Below are 20949 nucleotides of genomic sequence, written 5' to 3' on the forward strand. Positions count from 1 at the left end.
TCTGTCTTGTTTTTTTGGCAAACTAAGAATTTCCTTCCTGATAAAAAAGGAGGGCTGGCGCACCGATTGGGCGCCGTGTTGGAGAGGATGTGACATCAGGCACATCTCTCGCTTCGCTGGATCACTGGCTGCCTACCAGGGCAGCCAGGGAGCTGTTTTGTTAAATCCCAACCCAGGTACTCAAGTTTCTGCACAAAGTGCTGCTGGCACCACATCCCGGTCTGCTGCAAGGTCTGTTTGACTTGTGCGTGTGGAGTCTGCTTAGTAGATCACTCCCATCGCTGGGGTCTCGCCGGGGATGATGGAATTTGAACTCTCGAGACCGACCACGAAGTGAAAAAACAGAAATTGGACAGACAGGGCTGAGATGGATGATGAGGGAACAAATCAAAATGCCAGCGAATTGCAAGGAACTGGAGGCCAGACATCTGCAACATCCCTATCAAACCCGCTGATGAGGGGTAAGTAACACTCCTGCCTCGCCACGAGCCAGCGGCAGTAAAGGGCAGGGTCAGGCTACAGTGGCATGCTGCTCCCAACGTCCTGCGTCCAGGGCAAGACCACAGTCAGTCCCACAAAACGTTCCCATGAGCTTGCACTTCAGCAGGGGTTTGAATAAGCTGTTCCTATTTGATACTGAATTTTTGGTTGTTTTTTTGGTGTATCACAGAAATCAGTGTCTGATTCTCTACCACTGCTTGTACAAGCGGAAACAAACGCAGCACTTGAACCACAGCATGCTGAAAATGAAGTTGCAATGTGGCACGTTTTACTTAGATTAGTGCCAGCTGGAAGCTCAGCACTGGCTCAGTTCCTCTTTTCTTTTTCATTCTTTTAATTGTCTTACTTTTTCCTCCTTTCCTTTCTCCTTTCTTCTTCTATTTTTTCTTTTTTTTTTTTTTTTGCCTTTTTTCTTTTTCTGGTTGCTTTTTTTTGTTTGGTTATTTTTGGTTTGGTTTTTTTTTCCTTTTTCCTTTTCCCTTTTTCCTTTATCTTTTCTCTTTTTCTTTTTCTTTCAGACGAGCATACCCCAGTGTTGTTGCCCAGGCTGAGTCACCAGCCCTAGTGGGTTCTTCTGCAATGGCCAGGACATTGCGGTCAGTTGTGGTCACCAGTGAGCAGTTATTCAGCCAAATGGCCTCACTCTGATCCTTGCTCTGTTGTCTAGCTCAGAGCCATTGAAAATATCACATGGTGACAAAAGACAAGTAATTTAACTTCACATAGTAATTTAGCTGGACGTGTTCCCTGTAGCTCTGTTTTCTGAGAAGCTACTCCTTCATCTCGTAGCAAATGCAGAGGGAATTAAGTAAAATAAGATAATGCAACTTTACACTGTCTTCACTCCTTTCCTGGCCTCTTCAGGATGCTTACATTCACACCAAAGAGAAAATTAAGACCCAAAACCCACTATGCAAAGATGATCGGTACATCTGCTGTGTAGTCTGCCTCTCCTCATGCGTGTCATATATGTACATCCTGAGGCCAGGGCGGGAGGGAAGGAACAGCAATGTTATTAACAGTGTGAATCAAATCAGATCCACGCTGGAGATGAGCTCCAGCAAAATGGAGGCTGGAAGGCGGGGATCCCACATGCGGCACTGTTGCACATAAATCATTTGGTCCTTGAAAATCAGAGTTCTATCCATTCCTCTTGTGTCTGCCAGCTCCTTAGCAGAATCAATAAGCTCTGCTGGCAACTTACAGCAGGAATGCATTTGGCTCAGGACGCTTATATCGCAAACTTTAGGGGAAAGCCTTAGAATATGAAAAATACCATTTGTAAAACTGTTATATATAATGCCATAGGCATATATAGATATATATGCAATATGTATGCAAGAGCATACCTCCATCAAAAGGATTTTAAAGCCCCTTGCAAGCTGCACTGTGCGTGACCACAGTGGAAGGAAAGCAGCCTGGGGACAGGCACAGAGTGTGCAACACCCTCCCCATAGAGCCTGGAAAAAGATACTTTCAGCCATCAACACAAATCCAAGTGCTTTTCTAGGAAGGTCCTGTGAATGCTCTGTTGTCCACAGGGACAAGTCAGGGTTTGCATGTTTGTGTGGTTATTGCTATAAGGCGTCCTCTGTACCATCACACTGCCAGCATTCACACGCCCAAGTGATGGCAATGCAATCAAATATGACCAGAGGTTTAATGTAACCTCTGGGCTGGCTGGGATTTTCAGTGGTGAAAGGGGAGCTAGGTGACCCAGTGGCACTGAAAGCCAGTGGGTTTTGGATGGCTAGGTGCTGAAGCTGTTGAGACCTGAATCAACTTGTCTATGGACTAAGGTGTGGGTAAATTTCACATTTGGCTAAACAGTCTCATTCCTCTGTGAAAGAGCAGTTGTACGTTATTTTTTGGCAATCAGAAATCCTTGTTCCTGTGGTGGTACATACACTGAATACAGCTGTGACACCCACATACATCAGCCTTGTTCCTTCATGGGCAGCTCTGATGGGCAGTGTTTTGAGGACTTTCCAGAAACTCAGTATTTCAGGATTTTAAAGTCCATGCTTGGTTAGCACTGGCATTTGCTTAGGCTTTAGTCAAAAACCTGTGTATGGTATAAATACTGATCATTTATAGTCTAATGCCATGCCTGCTGTGCTGTGCAGAAGCAGGGAGCGAGACCCCAACATCCACTTTGGTCTCCCTCCTCCAGGTGAGAAACACGAGTTTCAGCTTGGAGTGGGTAGAGAATAGAAACTTTGTGGTTTGCAGGAGGGTGATGCCCTGGGTGCAGGAACTGGGGAAATTTGCCTTCCTCTGCAGGGAGGTTGCCTCCCCAGCATTGCCTGAGGGTGGATGTGTTTGCTGCAGGCAAAGCTAGGGAAGGAGAGATGGCAGCTTGGGGCCATGATGTTCACGGCAGCAGATTTGGACATATGCCATGGAAATTAATTATCAGACAGACCTTTAAACACCCTCTTCCCAATGTATCCAAGGTTGGTATGAAGCTACCATAGTCCTCCACTTCTGTTTAGAAAAAGCAGCCTTGTTTTTTTCTCAGTACAGAATTCCCAGCTGGATTACAATATGTTGGCACAGACCTCTTTTTATTTTCTGTCTATTTTTGATGCTTATGTGATCAGTCTTTTAATTCATTGTTAAGACTTGGCAAGATTGCAAGCTAATGGCCAGTCCACAGATGACTATGGTCTGGTCTGGTCAGTAGAAACTTGCCTTTTCTCAAACAAGCACTGAATCTATGAATTCTGCATGTGGATGTGATGGCATGACCATGCACTTCCCCTGTGGTGACCAGAATGCTGACACAATGATATAACAACTTGGTAGATTGCACAAAACCCCACCTGTGTTCGTGTGGCCAAAAAAAGATCAAGCTACAATTCAGAAAACTTGTTCCTCAGTTTTGATTTTTAGATTACTATGAACATGCTTCCCTTACAAGTCATGCAGTTTGGACAATGGCATCAGTTTCTAAATTGGAAAATGAAAAGCTTTTTACAGAGCCTGGAAACACAGCCAATGGTAACACAGGCAGGATCAGCAAGAACAACAGCATGATCAGACAAGCATCATTTGACACATATTACTTAGAGCAAAGCTATTTTAGTCAATTAATAGTACTGTTCTTTAATAATTGTAGCATGGTTTGGTAATCCTTATGAGACCGGAACAACAGCTTCTGGAAATGGCTGTCAATTTGCTAAAGCCAAAGGATTTTTGTGAACTTACTGGAACAACATGTTGTGGGACATGGCCCATAGAACACAGAAGGAGGCAGGCAGAGCTCAAATGATGCTAATAACAAAGAATACAGTTTTTTTTAAAAAAAACTAATTGACATACATTTCCCAGATTTCCCAAGTTCATTCTATATATTTCACGTTCTCAGTACTGCCCATAAAGTTCTATTGTGCTTCTAATTTTGGCCTTCTGATTTTGAGGCTTCTCCTAAATGAGAGTCACATCTGAATTGATATAATCTTTCTGTGCCAGTGAAATTTGAGTTGTTTCTCAATTTCTCATTTTTTCACTTTGACTTTTCATAGTGAAAATAATACAAGACTGGAAAAGATCACTTACCTAATGGAGTCTTGTGTTCTAAGCTATTTCTATACTGTTAAATAAAAAAGATTGGGACCATTTCTGTCTTTCAGACCAAATGGAGCAGACTTCACCTGCTTAAAGCTCAATACTGAATTAGCCTCCTGGCTTTCTTTACTTGGCAGTATAGATTTACCTACCAAGTCTGCACAGTCTTGTACAGTGCCTTATAGTCAAAGACAGCAGTGGAGTAGATGGCAGGTTTCAAAGTGCCCACCAATCACCTAGTCTGTAGCCCATGCTCAATAGATCACCAAACACATTCCAAGTTCCCTGGCAACAAACTTGTGATCTGAAGGAAAAGACCCAAACCCACAGCTATAACAAATACATGCCAAGAGCAGGAGAAGGCAGCAATCTTTCTCTCTGGGGAGAGTGCAGGAGGGAGGCTGTGCCCCATGCTTGGAGGAGGCACAACCCCAGGGCTGACGGTGCCTCCCAGCCGGCTCTCCAAGTCATCTTTCCTTCAGAATTCAAAGCTGATCGATAGTAATTTTAACTGCACCTATGAGCAAGATATACTGAGCAGGTAACAGAAGGTCCAGCCATCAGATCTGCATCCTGGCTGTAGTCATAGTCAGTTGCCAGTGGACACAAAATAAGCCTCCTTTCTGGCTCAAGAGGCACCCAATGATAGCTTAGATCAAGTAAATATAAACCTAGCATAAACCAATGAATGACCTAGTATTTTATATAAACCCTCGCCCTTTCCTTTCCCCTAACCAAGCAGCAGTCATAACCAGAGACAGGGAAATGAGGAGAAATAGTGAAAATTCTGAATCAGCTGCTTGTCCAATCTCCCTGATGACCTCTGTTCCTAAGGGCCTTGTTCCACAAGATTACCCCCCTTCAGGCTTCAAACTCATCCTGAGGTTATTCCCAGAATATCCCTGGGATTGTCCTGTGAGCCAGGAGCATGCCGGAATATTGTTAAGAAAAGAGAAGGTGAAGTCTTGATTATTCTGCTAGATTTTATTTTTCATTGATTTCATTCAAATAAGAACTGTCACAGGGACCAGCTGGCTTCCCTCTTGTGATGTGTGTGTAACTACTACCAACTTGACTAGCTGCTTGTTATGGAGACCCATTGTTGATGTCCAAAAAGAGAAACACTAAATTCTTCCCTGATTTAGTCCACCAATGAGCCACCTTCCAGAGACAATATGGTGCAATATGTACATATTTGCAAAAGTGTACTATGCAGATAAGCATTGCGATGAACATCAAGTGGCTCAAAAATGGTGTATTGTAACTGTAAAAATATTCTTATACCTATATTAACAACTCCAGACAAATTTATTGCACAGTCATAAAAGAGTCTTGCGAGAGTAATTATAGATCTATAGCAGACCTTTTGCGACCCCTATGCCGGGAAAAAGCCATCCCCCTACCTAACATAGATATGCAGGCAAAGCTCTTCTGTGTGTGATAAACAATACATCTCAGATACCACTATCTTCAGGTCACGATTTACTTAGCGCAGAATTTTTCAATCACAAAACCATTGTAAGTCTCGCTATACTAGATCTTATCTTGTTTAAATTTGATGTTCTTTACTGAACATGCTTAAAGGTGAGAGAGCAATAGCTAAATGAGCTGGGAGGTGGCTGACACAGTTGGTTTGGTTATTACCTCCTTCCAGCACACCGTGGCATAGCCAGGGGAAGGATGTGGGCCATAGGGAGTTCAGCTCTCTCATGCATGTTCTGCAGATCTTGTATAAGCACTAACATCGTCAGCTAATCTGTAAAAATTATTCTAAAGAATGATGGTGGCTTATTAGGGTTTGTTGCTGAAGGCAGAATTCTCACTGTTAAGCATCCTGTTCCATGCATATGATGTAGTATAGCCCCTGAAAACTTCAACAACGTGTCCAAGTCAGTCATTGGGACTTTCCCTGTAGTTAGTGGAAGGAGAGTGGGACAATCGGAGAGCAGCAAAATGAGTTTCCAAAAGAAGCTGGGCACGAAATGCCATCTGGAAATGCTTCTCTTCCCTCCTAGGGGAAACCTGGGCCATTGACGTAGACCAGACGCTGGGTTTTGAGGTGATGAAAGCTGAAGGAGGTAAATATCTCCCAGAGGGGTTATTGTTGTCAGCTGGCTCTGAGCCATAAAATCTGTAATACTGAAGATACCCTTCTATTAATATTTGTATGGCATATACATGCTGTACTTCACTTTGTGGTTTCAACAATACAGCTATTACTTAAAATGCACCACGGCACAGGCTAACACCAAACACTGAAAACTGAAAGGCAAAATCAACACGTGGACACAATTTATCTCCTTGTACTTTGATACCTTCTCCTGTTAGGTATTGTTGACTCTAGCCCAGTTCTGTTTAGGGGTAAATGACTGACCAGCCATAGCCTTTTCAAAAGGTAGTCCTTCTGAGCTAATTGATAAAGTGTAATGAGCTTGTGCAAACAAAGGCATTGGAAATAGTTCAAAGCGAGGAACGAGCTCAGTCAGAGCAAGTGATGTCCTGAAAATCTCTCTCTTGTCTTCTGAAGGGGAGCACAGCTGCTCCAGGATGAGTTAAAAACATGCCCAGAGAGAAGCCATTCTCTTGTCTCACTCCCTCTGGGCAGCTGCTCCGAGGAAAGCTTGGCAGCTCAAGAAATAAAGTAGAAGGGAGTCACGCAGCTGGGGTCATGCAGTTGAAGTGGATTATGCTGATGAAACAGTCCACATAGTTTTTAGCCTTTTTCCTGTCTCTCTCTTCATACAGACTTTGTTTCAGACTGGTCTCCATTACATGATGCCTCGGTCCATGGGCGTCTGCTTACCCTGAAGAAACTCATCAAACAGGTACCCCCGTGCTGGGTTGCTATGATCTCTACTGGGTTTGTTTAGTGGTGGAATGTGTTCTGTGCTTTACTGTGAAACCTCCAGGGTGAGAAAATCATGTTGACTAGAACGCAGTGAAATCTGCATGTAACAGATTTTTTTCTACAAGCAGTTCCTTGCCTAGTGCAAGCTCTGTGCACTAAGCTGATGATGTACTGAAATATCCTGGGTCATACTTTAATTCTGGTGCAGGTAATGGGAACATAGTCACGGGGATTCCTTCTGCAGTCCTGCACCTGTGAGAAGCGTTTGGTGCCCTGGGTTGGGGGCAGCTCCAGACCCAGGCAAGGCTCCAGCTGAGCCACCCACACATCTGTATCTGAAGTACCTGAGGGTATCCAGTGTCCCTGCTCCTGCTGCAGAAGGGCAGGGTAGGAAGAAATGATTTTTCAACCTCACTGCTCTGTTTGTTCAAAATTCTTGGATTTAGTCTGTGGAGTTGATGGAAAGGGAAGGGATATTGGAGACTCTTCCAGCTTAACCTTCTGGAGCACCAAGATTGCTAGAAGAAACGAAAGATCCTGTAAAAATCAAACAAATGGTCTCTAATGCAGGAGCTGGCTTTCCTTGAGAGTGTGCCTCGCTGCAAAGAACAGAAAACCCTCAAAAGCATTTCTGGATTCAATCTAGTCAAACAACTGCAGACTCAGCAGGCAGGAGGTCAGAAGGCTTGAGCAGTGATGTAGAAAGGTGGCAGTCACTACCTTGCCAAGAGCTCTAGCAGCAATTTTTAATCTTTTTTTATTACTATTTATTTCAGATTTTACTATTCATGGTGCAGTAGGAATAAAATCGTACTGAGCTCCTAAAAGGATGTCTGTATTGCCACGTTGGACAGTCCACTGCTTACAGCTTTCCGTGCCGATTAGCAGTGTGTAGAAGGCACAACCTCTGGTATGCTGTGCCAGTATCCACTCCAGTCAAAGCATCACAGCCTTTCTCTGCTATTGGGATGAGTAACCCCAGTCAGTTGAGGAAGGTCTTATTACATAAAGCTTTAAAGCTAGAAAATGTGGTTGTTTTTTTATTTTATTCTGTTTTATTTTATTGGGGTTTTCATAGTTGGTTGTAATGAAATTTTCCATTATTTCATCAGGGGAGTGATGTTAATCTTGTTACAGAAGATCAGGTATCTCCTCTCCATGAAGCCTGCCTAGGGGGTCATGCTGCTTGTGCCAGTGTCCTATTAAAACATGGTGCGCGGGTGAGTACCTGATGGACAGATCATTGTCTCTAGTGTTAGTATGTTGTATTGTCACATTTTAATGCTAGGTGATGTACTATTTCATGTCAGCATATCACTGTGATTTACACTCTGTACTTAGCGCTGCTTAAGGGACATATGTCATAAAACACACTTCTTAATAAAGCAATCCAAAAAGCACAGATCTAAAACCCAGTTGTTATTATTGTTCTTTAGGTGAATGTGCAATGTTCTCATTGTTTACTGAAAGAATAAGGGGAAGCTCCCCTTGCAAAGGGTTTATAATGATGCAGCAGTCAAGGGTGTATTTTATTTTCTGCACACACTAATCTTATTGGTGTCAATATGCAGTCTTAAGCAGGAGTTTAGGATTGTTAGGATCAACTAACGACAAAATGGGAAGAAAATAGAAACAACATGCAAGTAAAGTGGTGAAATGAGTGTGTCTCATGGTAGCTGCTTTTCAGGCTAATGTTGAAATTATAGTGAATATGAAAATTAACTCATTGTACATATATTACCTTTCAGTTTAAAACTGAAAAAAAGGAGAGGGCTGCACACTTTCAGCTAAAAATGGACTGTTTCAAGAGAGGACTATGGGCAGGTGTGTTTCAGATGAGATAACTAAGAAATGGGCACACATTTAACTTGGTAACTTGGCAACTCTCAAGAGACCCTGGAGGTCTGGTTAAACATTCTTTTGCAGGAAAAGAGACTTCTCCTTGGGAGAATTTTAAAAATATATTTTTAAATTTAAAATTTAAATTGCTCTCCTTGGGAGCAATTTTAAAATATATTTTTAAAATGAAAAAATATTTAATATGATTTTTTTTAATAAAAAGTGGCAATCTTCAGAAGCAGTAGGCAAGTTTTACAAGGAATTAAATAAAAAGTATTGGGAACCCTACTTTCTGTTGAGAACTGGATAATTTTAGTCAATTTTGAAAGAGTGAGAAGGCAAAAGAAAGCCTGATTGTGTTATTTTTGTTCCAGGTGAATGGAGTCACTGTAGACTGGCACACGCCGCTGTTTAGCGCTTGTGTCAGTGGCAGTGTAGCTTGCTTGAATTTATTGCTGCAGCACGGAGCCAGCCTGCACCCACCCTGTGACTTGGCATCCCCCATCCATGAAGCTGCTAAAAGAGGTAACCCCCCAACATCAGCACTCCTTTCCGTGTTGGTAGCAGCGTGTTGAAGTAGAAGAGACATAAAGAAGATAACTTTCTTGATTTGGGTCATGTGAAATACCTTCCTAGTTGGTCTCATCACGAGTGGTGCAGTTCCTCCCAACCCCAGTGCTGACCTGGGCAGCTCAGCTCAGCTCTCCAGGACTCTGAGTTTGTGTGGTGACATTTGGTAGGGGATGCATTGTCCAAGTCAGCTGCCTACAATGTGGACATCTCAGGCAGTCAGCTGGCAATCTTCAAAAACAGTGGAGAGAAACATGATTTGTCTCTGTGAGAAAATAATTTTGGTGTGGGAGAATAAGAGAATTGGGACAGAAAGCTTTTTAGGGTAAAATACAGCTACTGTTTTCAGGGTGGCTGGCATGCACATAATCTACTTTACCACAGCTCCCTAAGAAACACATCCTGCCAGCTCAGCACCTGCTGATAGGAGAAACAGAGGATGGAGCGGAGTGGAGACCCCATGGCCAGGCTCTGTTGTGCTCCCTGCAGGAATGGGAACATGATGGCACCACACAGCTGATAAGCTACATAGCAGTTGTTGCATGAAGAATACATGAGAGAATGTCCACTGCTGAGCCAACCATTGTGGCAAATTTACTTTCCTCAGATGAAATAATCTCATTGTAATACTAACACACACCTCCACCCCAAAGTTACCTGCCTCCAAGGTACTACTACACCTCACTGGGCACGTGATGCCAGTTAGTAACAACAATATGTATGGCTAGAGTCACTCAAGCTCTACCTGAAAGTGATGGAAACGGACTAGTCCTAGACTGAAGTAAATTCAGAGGAGGGGGAATTGTTGTCTAGACTCCCACATTACCCAGCTCTCGTTCAGTGTTCACAAAGCTAGGTCAAGCTGACCCCTCTAAAGTTGTTTTGAATGAAGGGACTTATAAATGAGGTAGTCAGCCTTGGGGAGGATGAGAAGCAAAGAATAAATAGTGAAAAAGAACACCATTATCTAAGTTATGCAGAAAGAAGCCTTCAAATGAGGAAAGTTCTGTCTATGAAACTTGATGATAAGGTGTTGCAATCCACTGACATCAACAGAAAATTAGTTGAAAATAAGACAAAGATATTTACGGTAGTGGGAGATCATGACCTCCAACTCAAATAGCTCCCCCTGCCCCACCCCGAAAGAGGCCAAAACCCCACTTGAGGAGCATGTGTAGTTAGTAGAGAACTTCAGCAGTGCTGTCTGAGGATGCGTACTAATTTGCATTAGAGGCGAGAAATTTCTAACCAGTCCTGTGTATGATGAATGAATATACGATGTACTGTGGGGTCTAAAAAGTGGACAGATGAGGGGAGAAGTTAGGGAAGACTCCATCGTAACTTCAGGGATCAGTGCACAGCCTGAACCTGTCTTCTCCCCCATAGGGACGCCTGTTGGGTTAGAACTTTTTTTCTATGATGAACTTATGCTGGCTGTTACTAGATACATCGTTTAAAGCTTGCTTTGCAGGCAGTGTATTTATCACTGGCAATCTTTGAACCTTATTCTGTTACAATTTTATACTAATAGTGTTATTCCATAAACTGTTGGTGTTAGTCCTTTGTGGTGCTAGCAGTGGCCAGCAGCGGGTAATGCGTTCGAATCAAGTGGGCCAGACCCTCTGAGGAGTCCCCCGATGCTGTTGCTGCGTTCCCCTGAACAAGGCAGCCGAGTAGCTCTGATCCAGCAGGACTGATCAGTGATGGGTCCCTGCGGTGGGACACTGACAGACTGGTCGGGCACAAGGGTCTCGGCTTTCCTGGGGCTCTGGCAGAGATCAAAGAGTAGAGATCAAAGAGATCAAACTCCCTTCTCTCCACCCCCTCCACCCCACCCCCACCCCCCCACCCCCCCCCTCATCCTTGGTAGACATCTGAAATGAGTCAGGTAAAATGAACGGGCTTTAGCCTGTTTCACTAACTGTGGCTTTGCAGTTCCCGTTTTCCAGGTTGGAAACATCAGAGCAGATGAAAGTGTAATACTACCATCTCTTGACAAAACATTGAATCTTTGCCAAATTACACTGCTGCAATAGAGAATTTGCTGGGAAAAAAAATGCCTAATCTCTGTGAGTTGACTCTTCCTTTATCCCTTTTAAGGTCACGTACAATGTGTCGAATTCCTCGCGTCCCATGGGGTAAATATTGATGACAACATCAAGCATCTGGGTACTCCGCTTTATGTAGCTTGTGAGAACCAGCAAGTGAACTGTGCCAAGAAGCTGCTTGAGTCAGGTAAAAAGGAAAATAAAGGATAGTGTACTTTTTGTTTCCTGCAACATCTATCTTTGGATACTCTTTACATCAAAGATTTAGAGGAGCTCCTGCTCTGGGACCTGGTGAAGTTTTGCTCTTAATGGCAGCCCTGGGTTAAATGGGGTAGCAGGGTAAATAGGGCCAGGAGCTCAAACTTTACAGCTCCTGACAAAATGATGAGTGATCTTGGATTCCACATGGTTGGTGGTGCATGGAACAAACGTCCTTTCCACTGCCTGTGTGTGTGATGCTGCAGTTACTTGAAAAGGGCAGGAAAAAGTTTCCTTTTTTTCTTTTCCTCCCTCTTTACCCAAAGGATATGACTCAATCACTTTTACATAGTATTTCTGCAAAGATGTTTTAATTTCCACTGAGTTCAAAAAAAGTTGGAAATATTTCCAACACAGAAAAAATGTTCAGCACTACTTTGGAACAAACCTAGCTATAAGTCAAGCCCTTGGATAATTATGCAAGACCATTTCTTGCTATCTAGCTATCTACAGTAGTGCAACTCTTCTAACCAAAGGGGTCATATAAACTAAAGTAGCCTCATAGCTAGTAAAAAAATGATAGACCAACAAAGCCACTTTGGAAAAAACAAGCAAACATCATGTAGATCACCTTTTAGGTAGGTGATTCAGCACGTGATCTTTTTTCTAAAGAAGTCAAATACAAATTAAGCTAAATATTAAATATTTAGTTACTATTTTCTGGTTTGTGTCATATGTTTTTTGCTGCCTTCTGTAAATGAGAATGTGTACTATAAAAACAGTATAAATAGTTTTTAATAAGTTCTGCAGCTCACCCTTCTTAGGGTGCCTCAGGAGCCATTAGCCCAGTATAATGGGTGGGGAACACTCATCAGGGGTGCTTGCTTATACCCTTCTCTACCAAGGGCCGCTAGAACTTTTCCATCCTCACATTTTTTCCTCAACAGATACTTTGGCATTTGCAAATTCCACCAGTTTAAGCCTCTGGTACAGAGCAGGGTGTATTCTAAGGGAATAGGGCACTGGGATGGGGACCAAAGGTGGGCTGTAAATAGAACTACATGTTTGTCCTGCTTCAAGTTGTCCGTGGGCTGTGCTGTGGATGACGGACTTCCTCTTGCGCTATTCCTCTGGGATCATCTTCTTAGTGACAGACCCACTCCTCCTCAACCAATGTGAGTTGTGCATGTGCACATGCAAACTGTAGTACCAAGCCTCAGCATAAGGAGATCCACACCTGGGTAGCATACAGATTTACAGATTATTCAGAGAATTAGCAGCTAGTGCAGGAAATGGAAATAGGCTACTGTATAGTCATTATTCTTTGTCATCTTTTGGTGTTCAGGAGCAAACGTGAACAGCGGCAAGGGCCTGGACTCCCCTCTGCACGTGGCCGCCAGGAATTGCAGTGCAGAGCTGGTGACACTGCTGATTGACTTTGGAGCAGACATTTGGGTGAAGAACGCCGAAAACAAGAGGCCGATGGAGCTGGTCCCAGCAGGCAGTCCTGTGGGCCGACTGCTCCTGCAGAAAGAAGGTGCCCCTTAACACTTGTTTTACTTGTTCGCTCAGGATCTGTTAGAAAAAAACCCACACAAACGGTTGCAAAAAGCTATGTTATTCCATGCTACTAGAACTATAAAACTGAGAATAACTAACCTTAGCTGACATAGGGACACTGTGTTTTCTAGCGTCAGAATGGAAGTGGCACACTGATATTGGTAATGGTAATAATTACCCATCTTTCAACCCACAGGTTGTCAATCTACTGCATGGGGGAATACTCATGTGGAGCTTGCAAAATAATGCAAAATAAAGTTTAGGGCAAAAAACCAGGCAAAATGCTCCTTAGAAATTAATGGTGGCTTTTTCTGATTATCTGAAGCACTGAAGTTAGCGGGAGTCTTTCAGTTCCCTTGTGCCTGAGATGGAAGTACACCCAGGAGTGTTATCTGGAGCATGTCAACAAGCGCAGGCAGTAAATCATCTCTGATGAGAGTTGAGGCTAGCTAGCGAGCGCTCAGGCTGGGATCTTTGGTTATACAGTGTGCTGACTGTCAGGTGCATGCTAGTTACTGGTCTCAGCATAAATGCAAAATTGGAACCAGAAAATTTTTAATCCATATGATATTGGAAAAAAAAGGTTTATTGAATGGCTGATCTTCTAGTTCTTTGCCCTTTTATTGTCAGGCCAAGTTCTATGTAGGTGTAAAGACATCTTTAAAATGAAAGATAGCTCGTTTGGGGAGGGATCAAGGAAAATTGCACAGGATATAATGAATATATACATATACGTGTGTACATTTATACACTAGGTTTTTTAAAAAGCCAACATTATTTGCTGAACAATCCAGCCATATCAAACTGTAAGCCTAACCTTTAGAAAGTGTTTATTTTGTACCCATACGTGAAATAGTTCCAGGTCTTTTTATTTTATTGTTTGTGAATAATGAGTTACGGATAAAAATTTTACTTACCATTCCCGAGGAAAATTAGAATAAGGTTTCCAGTATCTACTCATTGGTGCACTTGTGTGCTTTTTTAGATGCTCTTATTCAGTCAGTAAACTACACACATTACCAAATAATCTGGATTTTCATTATTTTAAACAAGTTGCTGATGGTGTAATCCATTAGTCTATTATGTCAGTCACGTGTTGATGTGATTGTTATCATCATGAAAAGATTTCCACCAAGGTAAAACGGGAATAACAAAGTGAATAATCAGGCCCTTCTTGAAATACTAACGTGAAAACAACTGCTCTATGCAAGTTACGTATGAATAACTGATACTTGGTTTCCCAGCCTAATCTATGATACACAGGGCAGTGATCTCTTTGAGCTTCAGTCCCTGCTGTGTTAGATTCCTGACTCCTGTGGCACTGCATGTGTCCTGTTTATTTGAGATAGGAAAATATTTCAGGCACACCCTGTAGGGCTGGCCTGAAGAATGCTGCTCGGGCTGAGCTGACAGCTCGGGCGGTAAGGAATTTTTCAAAGTGAAATTCAGCAATCAAAGTCAGAAAGATAAATGCCTGAAGGGCATTTTGCTGCTGAATAGTGTTTTTCTGATCTTCTCCAACATGTCTTTCACTGAATAGGGTCACGCCTGATGGGCAGCTGATGTCTAACTTCTTTGGCCAGCTGAACAGTTGCAGCCTGGGAGAGTGCTGCAAACATTACCACTCTGGTTTCACACAGAGGTTTGGAAATGTGCTGCGAGGATCAAAGTCATCCCACCAGTCCCACGGCCCCTCAGCACTGGCACAGCTGAGCTGCTGCTCTCCTGCCCTGCTCCCATGCATGGCTCCTCTCCCCTCACACCACAGATGCTGGGGGGAAGCAGCCCTGTGCCCAGGGCCAGGCCAGGCTGGAGGGAGCCTGCTTTGCCACTAGAGATGAGTCAGTGGCTGTGCTGACCCAGTCGTTCCAGGACTAGCCCAGAGTAGTACATGTGGTGGTCTCTCCCCTCCCAGGACCCCACCACGCTGCCGGACCACTGCACACCCTGCTTGCATTGCAGGGAGAGTCCTGTGTGTAGGTGGGAGAATTAGCTAATGATCCAAAAATGCACTGTGTTTTTGAGGAGTATGCTTGTGCTTGCTAAATATTTTTCAGTGCAGTGGCACTGTGTTTTGAGAAGTCTTTAAGTTTTGGGTTTGTTTGGATTTTTTTGTTAATGGAAACCTTTTTAAAATTAGATGTTTACAGACAGGGCATTTCCATGGGATCAGAATGGCCACACACACGTGCAGTGTGACAGCCAGTTTAACTTGCTCCATGTCAGCTTGCCTTGTTTTGTGCCCAAGCACAGGGTAACTAAAACTCTTCCACTGCCTCCTAGCAGAAGGGTGCAGCCCTTTGTGCTGCCCTTCCAGCAGTGCAGCAGTTTTCAGCCTTACAGAGCTGCTGGAAATGCGGTGCCCCGCACCAGGGAAGTCTCAAAACCGATTAAAGCTGCCACCTCAATGCATTTTTGCTGCAGCCCCTATTCCTTCCCACTGCAGTGCACTCTACTGCCACTTCAGCTCTCTGGTGACTGCTATCTCACCCACCCAGTAGCCAGGCACAGAGGGAAACACCTAAACTGTCCCCTCCCAGCTTGCTTACCTCCTTCTTACTTTCTATAGCGTCTCTCCTTCTCTCCTCCCTGCTCCCAGCATCCAACCCCCATGTCTGTGCTTGCTGCTTCTCCCCTCCTGCCCTTCTTATCTGCCCTCCCACAGCCCCCCACGACCGTCTGCGCCTGTCACCCCTGCATGCTGCACGTCGCCGCACAAATAGCGCACTGCAGGGTTGGATATTGACAGGTGCCGCAGTTAAAACATCACACAGGAACTACCTCTTCCTGAAAAGGATAAGTGACCCAAATAAATGTACAATGCCATTATACTTACATTTAAAAAAAGCACCACAGATTCTTCAGCAGGGCTTGTATTTATCAGCATGGGAACAGTTAATACAGATGGTTGAAATAAAGGATTATATAGTATTTCTTTTGCTATGTGTTTGTCACTGTTGTGAAATAAGTATCAAGAAAGCAGGGAGCTACAAACTTGGATCTCACTGGGGGAGTGGGAGGGGGGAGGACTCTGAAGGAAGCATAGAGCATCTCTTCTCAGACAACACAAACTGCTCCAGACTTGTGCAGCTTAAATGGGAAAGACTGATGCTGCTAATACAACTTGTGGCCGTGTAACGACAGAGAGTGACAAGGATTGTATTGAATTGCAGGTGGGCTCATGTCTTTTGGTGGGTGCAGGTCTGGCTTTTCACTGCTGAGCATTCTGGGGGCCATGCACCCCCAGTGCAGGGTGTGTTGCAGGAGGTGGGGAGAGTGGTGGTGCACAGCTGCTGTTTCAGCTTCACAATTTGGGGGCAATAAAGCCATTTGTGTAACCTTTTCCCTGGCTTTTTCCCCAGGGCCACTGTCCTTGATGCAGCTGTGCCGCCTGTGCATCAGGAGGTGCTTTGGACACAAGCAGCATCAAAAAATAACTGGACTTCTCCTGCCGGACGAGCTGAAACATTTCCTTCTCCACGTTTAAGCTCTTCTTGTTCAAAACAGTGCCTCTAATAACACAGGAAGGTTTGTTGAGGAAAGATTTCTTCTCATCAGTAGTGTTGCCAATGCCTGCGATGTTAGTTTGTGATAGTTGTTGGTCTCTAGTAAAGCCCTGGGTCCAAGAAACACAGGACTGACCAACTCTCGCAGGTCTCACTGCCACCACCCCTAGCAAATCCGTCATTTAGCAAGGAACCATTCTGCATGGTTACATGGCGAAACTTGGAAATGGGACTTAAGAGCCCCCTGGAAAGCATGGAAAATGAACATAATGTTTTAAATTAGATCTCTTGATTCTCTGGCACAGTTTCAGAGGGCTTGTGGTTGACAGCCTCTTACAAAGAAAATGCATATCTCAGCCCAGCACTAACAGCATGTCATGTATATATTAAGGGTACTAAGGATAGCTACACTTTCTCTGTAAGCAGCGCTCATCTGCCTGTCATCTGTGAAGGCTGTACCTACACCGTTGCACGGATAAGGAAAGGGAACCCAGCCGAAGGTACTTGCAAAGCCAGTGAAGCCCTCTGGCAGATGTTACCTATTTTTTAAGTATATCACACTGCAGATAGATGAGCACCAGCCAACAATCATCAGCATCTGAAACATTCGTTTCTGCCATGACAGCAAGTAGGTCGCTGCTGATGGCAGCTCCCTACAGTGCAATCATAAGGGGGAAAGTTTTTTTAATCATCCATTAAAATAACTTATTCCTGACACTTTGAGACTTAAGGGAGCCACACTTGAGAACTACACATTTACTCCTTGCACATTATTTTTCAAGGACACAGGCTAACAGGCTATCGGTTGCAGGCATCGAGAGCTCCCCCTTTCTGCCCTGAAAATTAGGTGATACTTCCTAAGCATTTCTCAGCATTCATCAGAAAAACAACAGCTTCTCTCCCCTTTCCCCACCCAAGAAAAGAGATCATCATAAGAGTGAGATAATTATTTTTTTCTTGGAGGGATGTTACCTCATTCATAGCATCTTCCATGTAAGTGGTAATAATACCATCTCTAATGTGTGGTCATAAAATGAACAATGAAAATTCTGACGTTAAAGTCCATTCCAAATTAAAAAGATAATGGGTAATTTGTGTCCCCTGCTGAGTTGCTGAGCTGCTGGCTCAGCCCACACGCCTCTCAAACAAACAAGACATATGTCATTCTTATTCCACCGAAGCTGTAAAAACAAATACTTTCTCCAGCTAAAATTTATCACTGGGTGTTTTTCTTTCCCTCCCAGAAACATGTCCTGCTGCCACACCAAAGTGCAGTTCGGATCACTCTGCCCTCTCCTGGGTGCTCCCTTGGGAATACCAGCTGCCTGACATGTGCATGATGAGGATGCTGAAGCTCCAGCTCTTTTGCCTGCCACCCTGTACCCTCTCCAGCTCTGAACTCTGGTGCATCTGCATCACCTGGCAGCTGCAGTGCACCCACCGCCTCCTCTGAGGGGCTGCTGCCATGTTGCCCCTGCACTGGAGGGGCAGGCCATGCAATTTGACGCTTTTGGAGATCCTCTTCTTTTTCACTTTGCTGTGGAGACACCTGTAACTGTGGGCTTGGTGCACAAAAACTGTGACGCCATTGTTAATGCCAGCAGTAAGATGTATGGAGTCCTCATCTTGTAAATGGAGAGACTGTCAGCCTTCAGATACAGAAACTTATTTTGATGTTTACTAGTGTGCCGATGTGTGTGGTGCAAGCCTCCCTTTTGCATATGGGAAGATAAAGAGGATGGATCAAATGCTTCCTGGGTGCTCATATTTGACATAAACTACAGTTCAAATCCTTGGCTGGACAACATGACTGCTGGCTATAGATATCCAGTATGATAGCTTTATTTTATTTTTTTTTTTTTTGTGGTGACCAAACACAGCAATAGCAGTTCTGTTGGCTCTGTGGAACACTAAGTTGTACCCTAATGGGACACAATGACAAACACAGTTAGGTCTGTAAGTCCTCTTGTTACAGAGACACACAGAAATCTTCACTTATCTCACCTAATTCATCATATATAATTTAAGCCATGTAAAAATTCACTTTTACTGTGAATTTTTCACTGGTTTAAGATGGCCTTCCATATTCTTTCCCTCTTGCTGGGGAAGAAAAATAGACATCTGTCTTTATAGGCTGAATAAAAGCAGGCATCTTGGGTGGGGAAGGTGGATCCTTCTAAAATCAGTTATCTTGGAAAAACTGAATCTACATTGAACAGGTAGGGAACAGAAAACAAACCTACTGCTTAACTGTTGAAGATTAAAGTGTAAAGAATCCCTGCTTTGGTGACACACTGGAAAGCTGGAAGATCCAGCTTATTATATTTTAGATGATGAAGAGAGATTTCTTTACATATTAGTTTTATGATTTACCTTTAAGCATCTTATTTTGTAACTTCAGCCAATGGGTTTATAGGAGTAATGCTAATAGCAGGAGAAAATTGCTCTGAGAAGATGATGAGTGATGCTTCTAGACTGCTTTTCTTCTGGAAATTTCATAGTGTGACTGTTTACTTGAATCACTCTGATCAAGTGTAACTAGGATGAATTCTGTATGTTCAGCTTGTACCATCTTAGTATATTTGCTTATTTATTTTAATGTAAATTGTGATCAACACTGGTGAATTACAGCTTTCTTCATCCACACTTATCGGGTTATAAACTGTAGAAGTTGTACAAGACACGAACTGAATAAGCTCATTATAGGTGAGGTTTGGATCTTTTCCTGTGTTTGAAATAATTCCAAATGTAATGTAGGAGTTGAAAGATTTTTTCAGGAATATATTTTATCAGATTCTTTGCTATTATTTTGTTAGCAGTTTAGTGGTAGTCAAACCACAATTGTATAGGATATTTGCTCAAAAATAAATGGCTTATACTCTTTTTGTTCTATTTTCATTCATTATTTAAATGATAGCACTAATTTTGTGGATTGCTTGATACTATGGAATTTTGGACTGAACTCTAGTTGTTTGCAATCCTGCCCACAAGTGGGTAATGTAGAGTAATTCCTTCAAATAGATCTATAGTAAAGATAAGACTAAAATGCAAATACTGTGCAAATCTTGCCTTTTGCTGATGTTTTAAAGTGGAGTTTGATTCTTGCAATTCTTTTTCCACTCGAGGGCTAGTGAAAAGGAGTCAGAGATTTCACAAAGTAGGAAAAGATGTAAATGAAGACGGTCACCATCTTTAGTTTGTTGGTTTTGTTTGTTTTTTTTTTTAACTGATTTGCATCCATGTGTTTCTCATGCCTCCTCAGCAAGAGGCACATGTAATGATCTGGGTGCCCTGGTGTGTGCCTACACAGCAGGAGCCCGTTACTGAAGTGAGTCTTTGGAGATCCCTGTATGGTCAGAAGCCCACGGGGTGTCTGCCAGCAGCCAGCAGGTACACTGTGGGGCTGGAGAGACATGGGAGAGCAGTAATTCCCTCTCTGCTAGATGCATCTCTGGGAGTCTCTGCCCACAGAGACCAGCTGAAAGAGGGAGGGCAATGCCAGCAAATTGCTTTACAAGACGTTTCTGCTGGGTAGAAAGCTGCTGCTGAAAACTGTAGAACTAAACAGCCAACACCTCAGCAAAAGAAGGCAACTGATTTAAGCAAGAAAATTATCTTTTGATTTCTTTAAAGATGTCTGATGCAACAAATTTTTGCAAAGTTGTTTTGGATCCACATGTGCAGAGGTGCACAGCTGTTCTCTTTGTTTCTCAACACTTCATTTTTTTCTCTTAACTGGAAACCACAGACATCCTAATCTAGTAAATCTAATATACATCTTCAGAGTGTATGCAATGTCCTCTTGCAGCTCCACCATCATGAATTCATTTAAAGATGACTAAGAAGGAAATAAATTTTACTTTACTAATTTAGCAAAATGGTACAGAACAGCTGCAAAAGGGCAGATTAGTGGTGCTACAAGAAACAGAGTGGTACAAGAAAGAAAAGAGAGTGCTTATATCCCTAAATTGGGATGTACTCAATTCTCTTCAGATCCGTGTTTGTGAGAGCCAAAGGTCCAAGAGCTGATGTTCTTGAAGCTACTTTTTCTTGATTAATGAATCTTTCAAAATGGAGACTGCCTGGCCCTGCAGACCCAGCCTGAACCCTGCTGGCTTTGGATAAAAATTCCCCCGAGTTATTTCTCTGCATATCAATCAATTATTTGTCATTCCTTGATACATTGCTCAGCTCACTGCTCCAAGGTATATTCTATTTCATGCACACTGGCAACATTTGATGCAAAAGTGCTCTCTAGGATGCCTCAGGTAGTCCACCTTTCTTTAAAATTACAGCAATGAACTATTGC

The 20949-nt window shown here is 43.2% G+C and overlaps 1 protein-coding gene across 1 annotated transcript; it reads left to right on the forward strand.

Moving 5' to 3' along the window:
• On the forward strand, nt 1-19523 carry ASB9 (ankyrin repeat and SOCS box containing 9). Its single transcript, XM_037377323.1, has 8 exons — nt 1-461; nt 6817-6896; nt 8032-8139; nt 9133-9283; nt 11429-11563; nt 12920-13111; nt 16497-16662; nt 17885-19523. Exons 1-7 carry the CDS (start codon nt 368-370, stop codon nt 16619-16621), a joined length of 885 nt encoding a protein of 294 aa, XP_037233220.1. The 5' UTR covers nt 1-367; the 3' UTR covers nt 16622-16662; nt 17885-19523.
• The last annotated feature ends 1426 nt before the right edge of the window (nt 19524-20949 follow it).

The sequence above is a fragment of the Falco rusticolus genome, chromosome 2, assembly GCF_015220075.1.
Source record: "Falco rusticolus isolate bFalRus1 chromosome 2, bFalRus1.pri, whole genome shotgun sequence".
Classification (NCBI taxonomy): domain Eukaryota; kingdom Metazoa; phylum Chordata; class Aves; order Falconiformes; family Falconidae; genus Falco; species Falco rusticolus.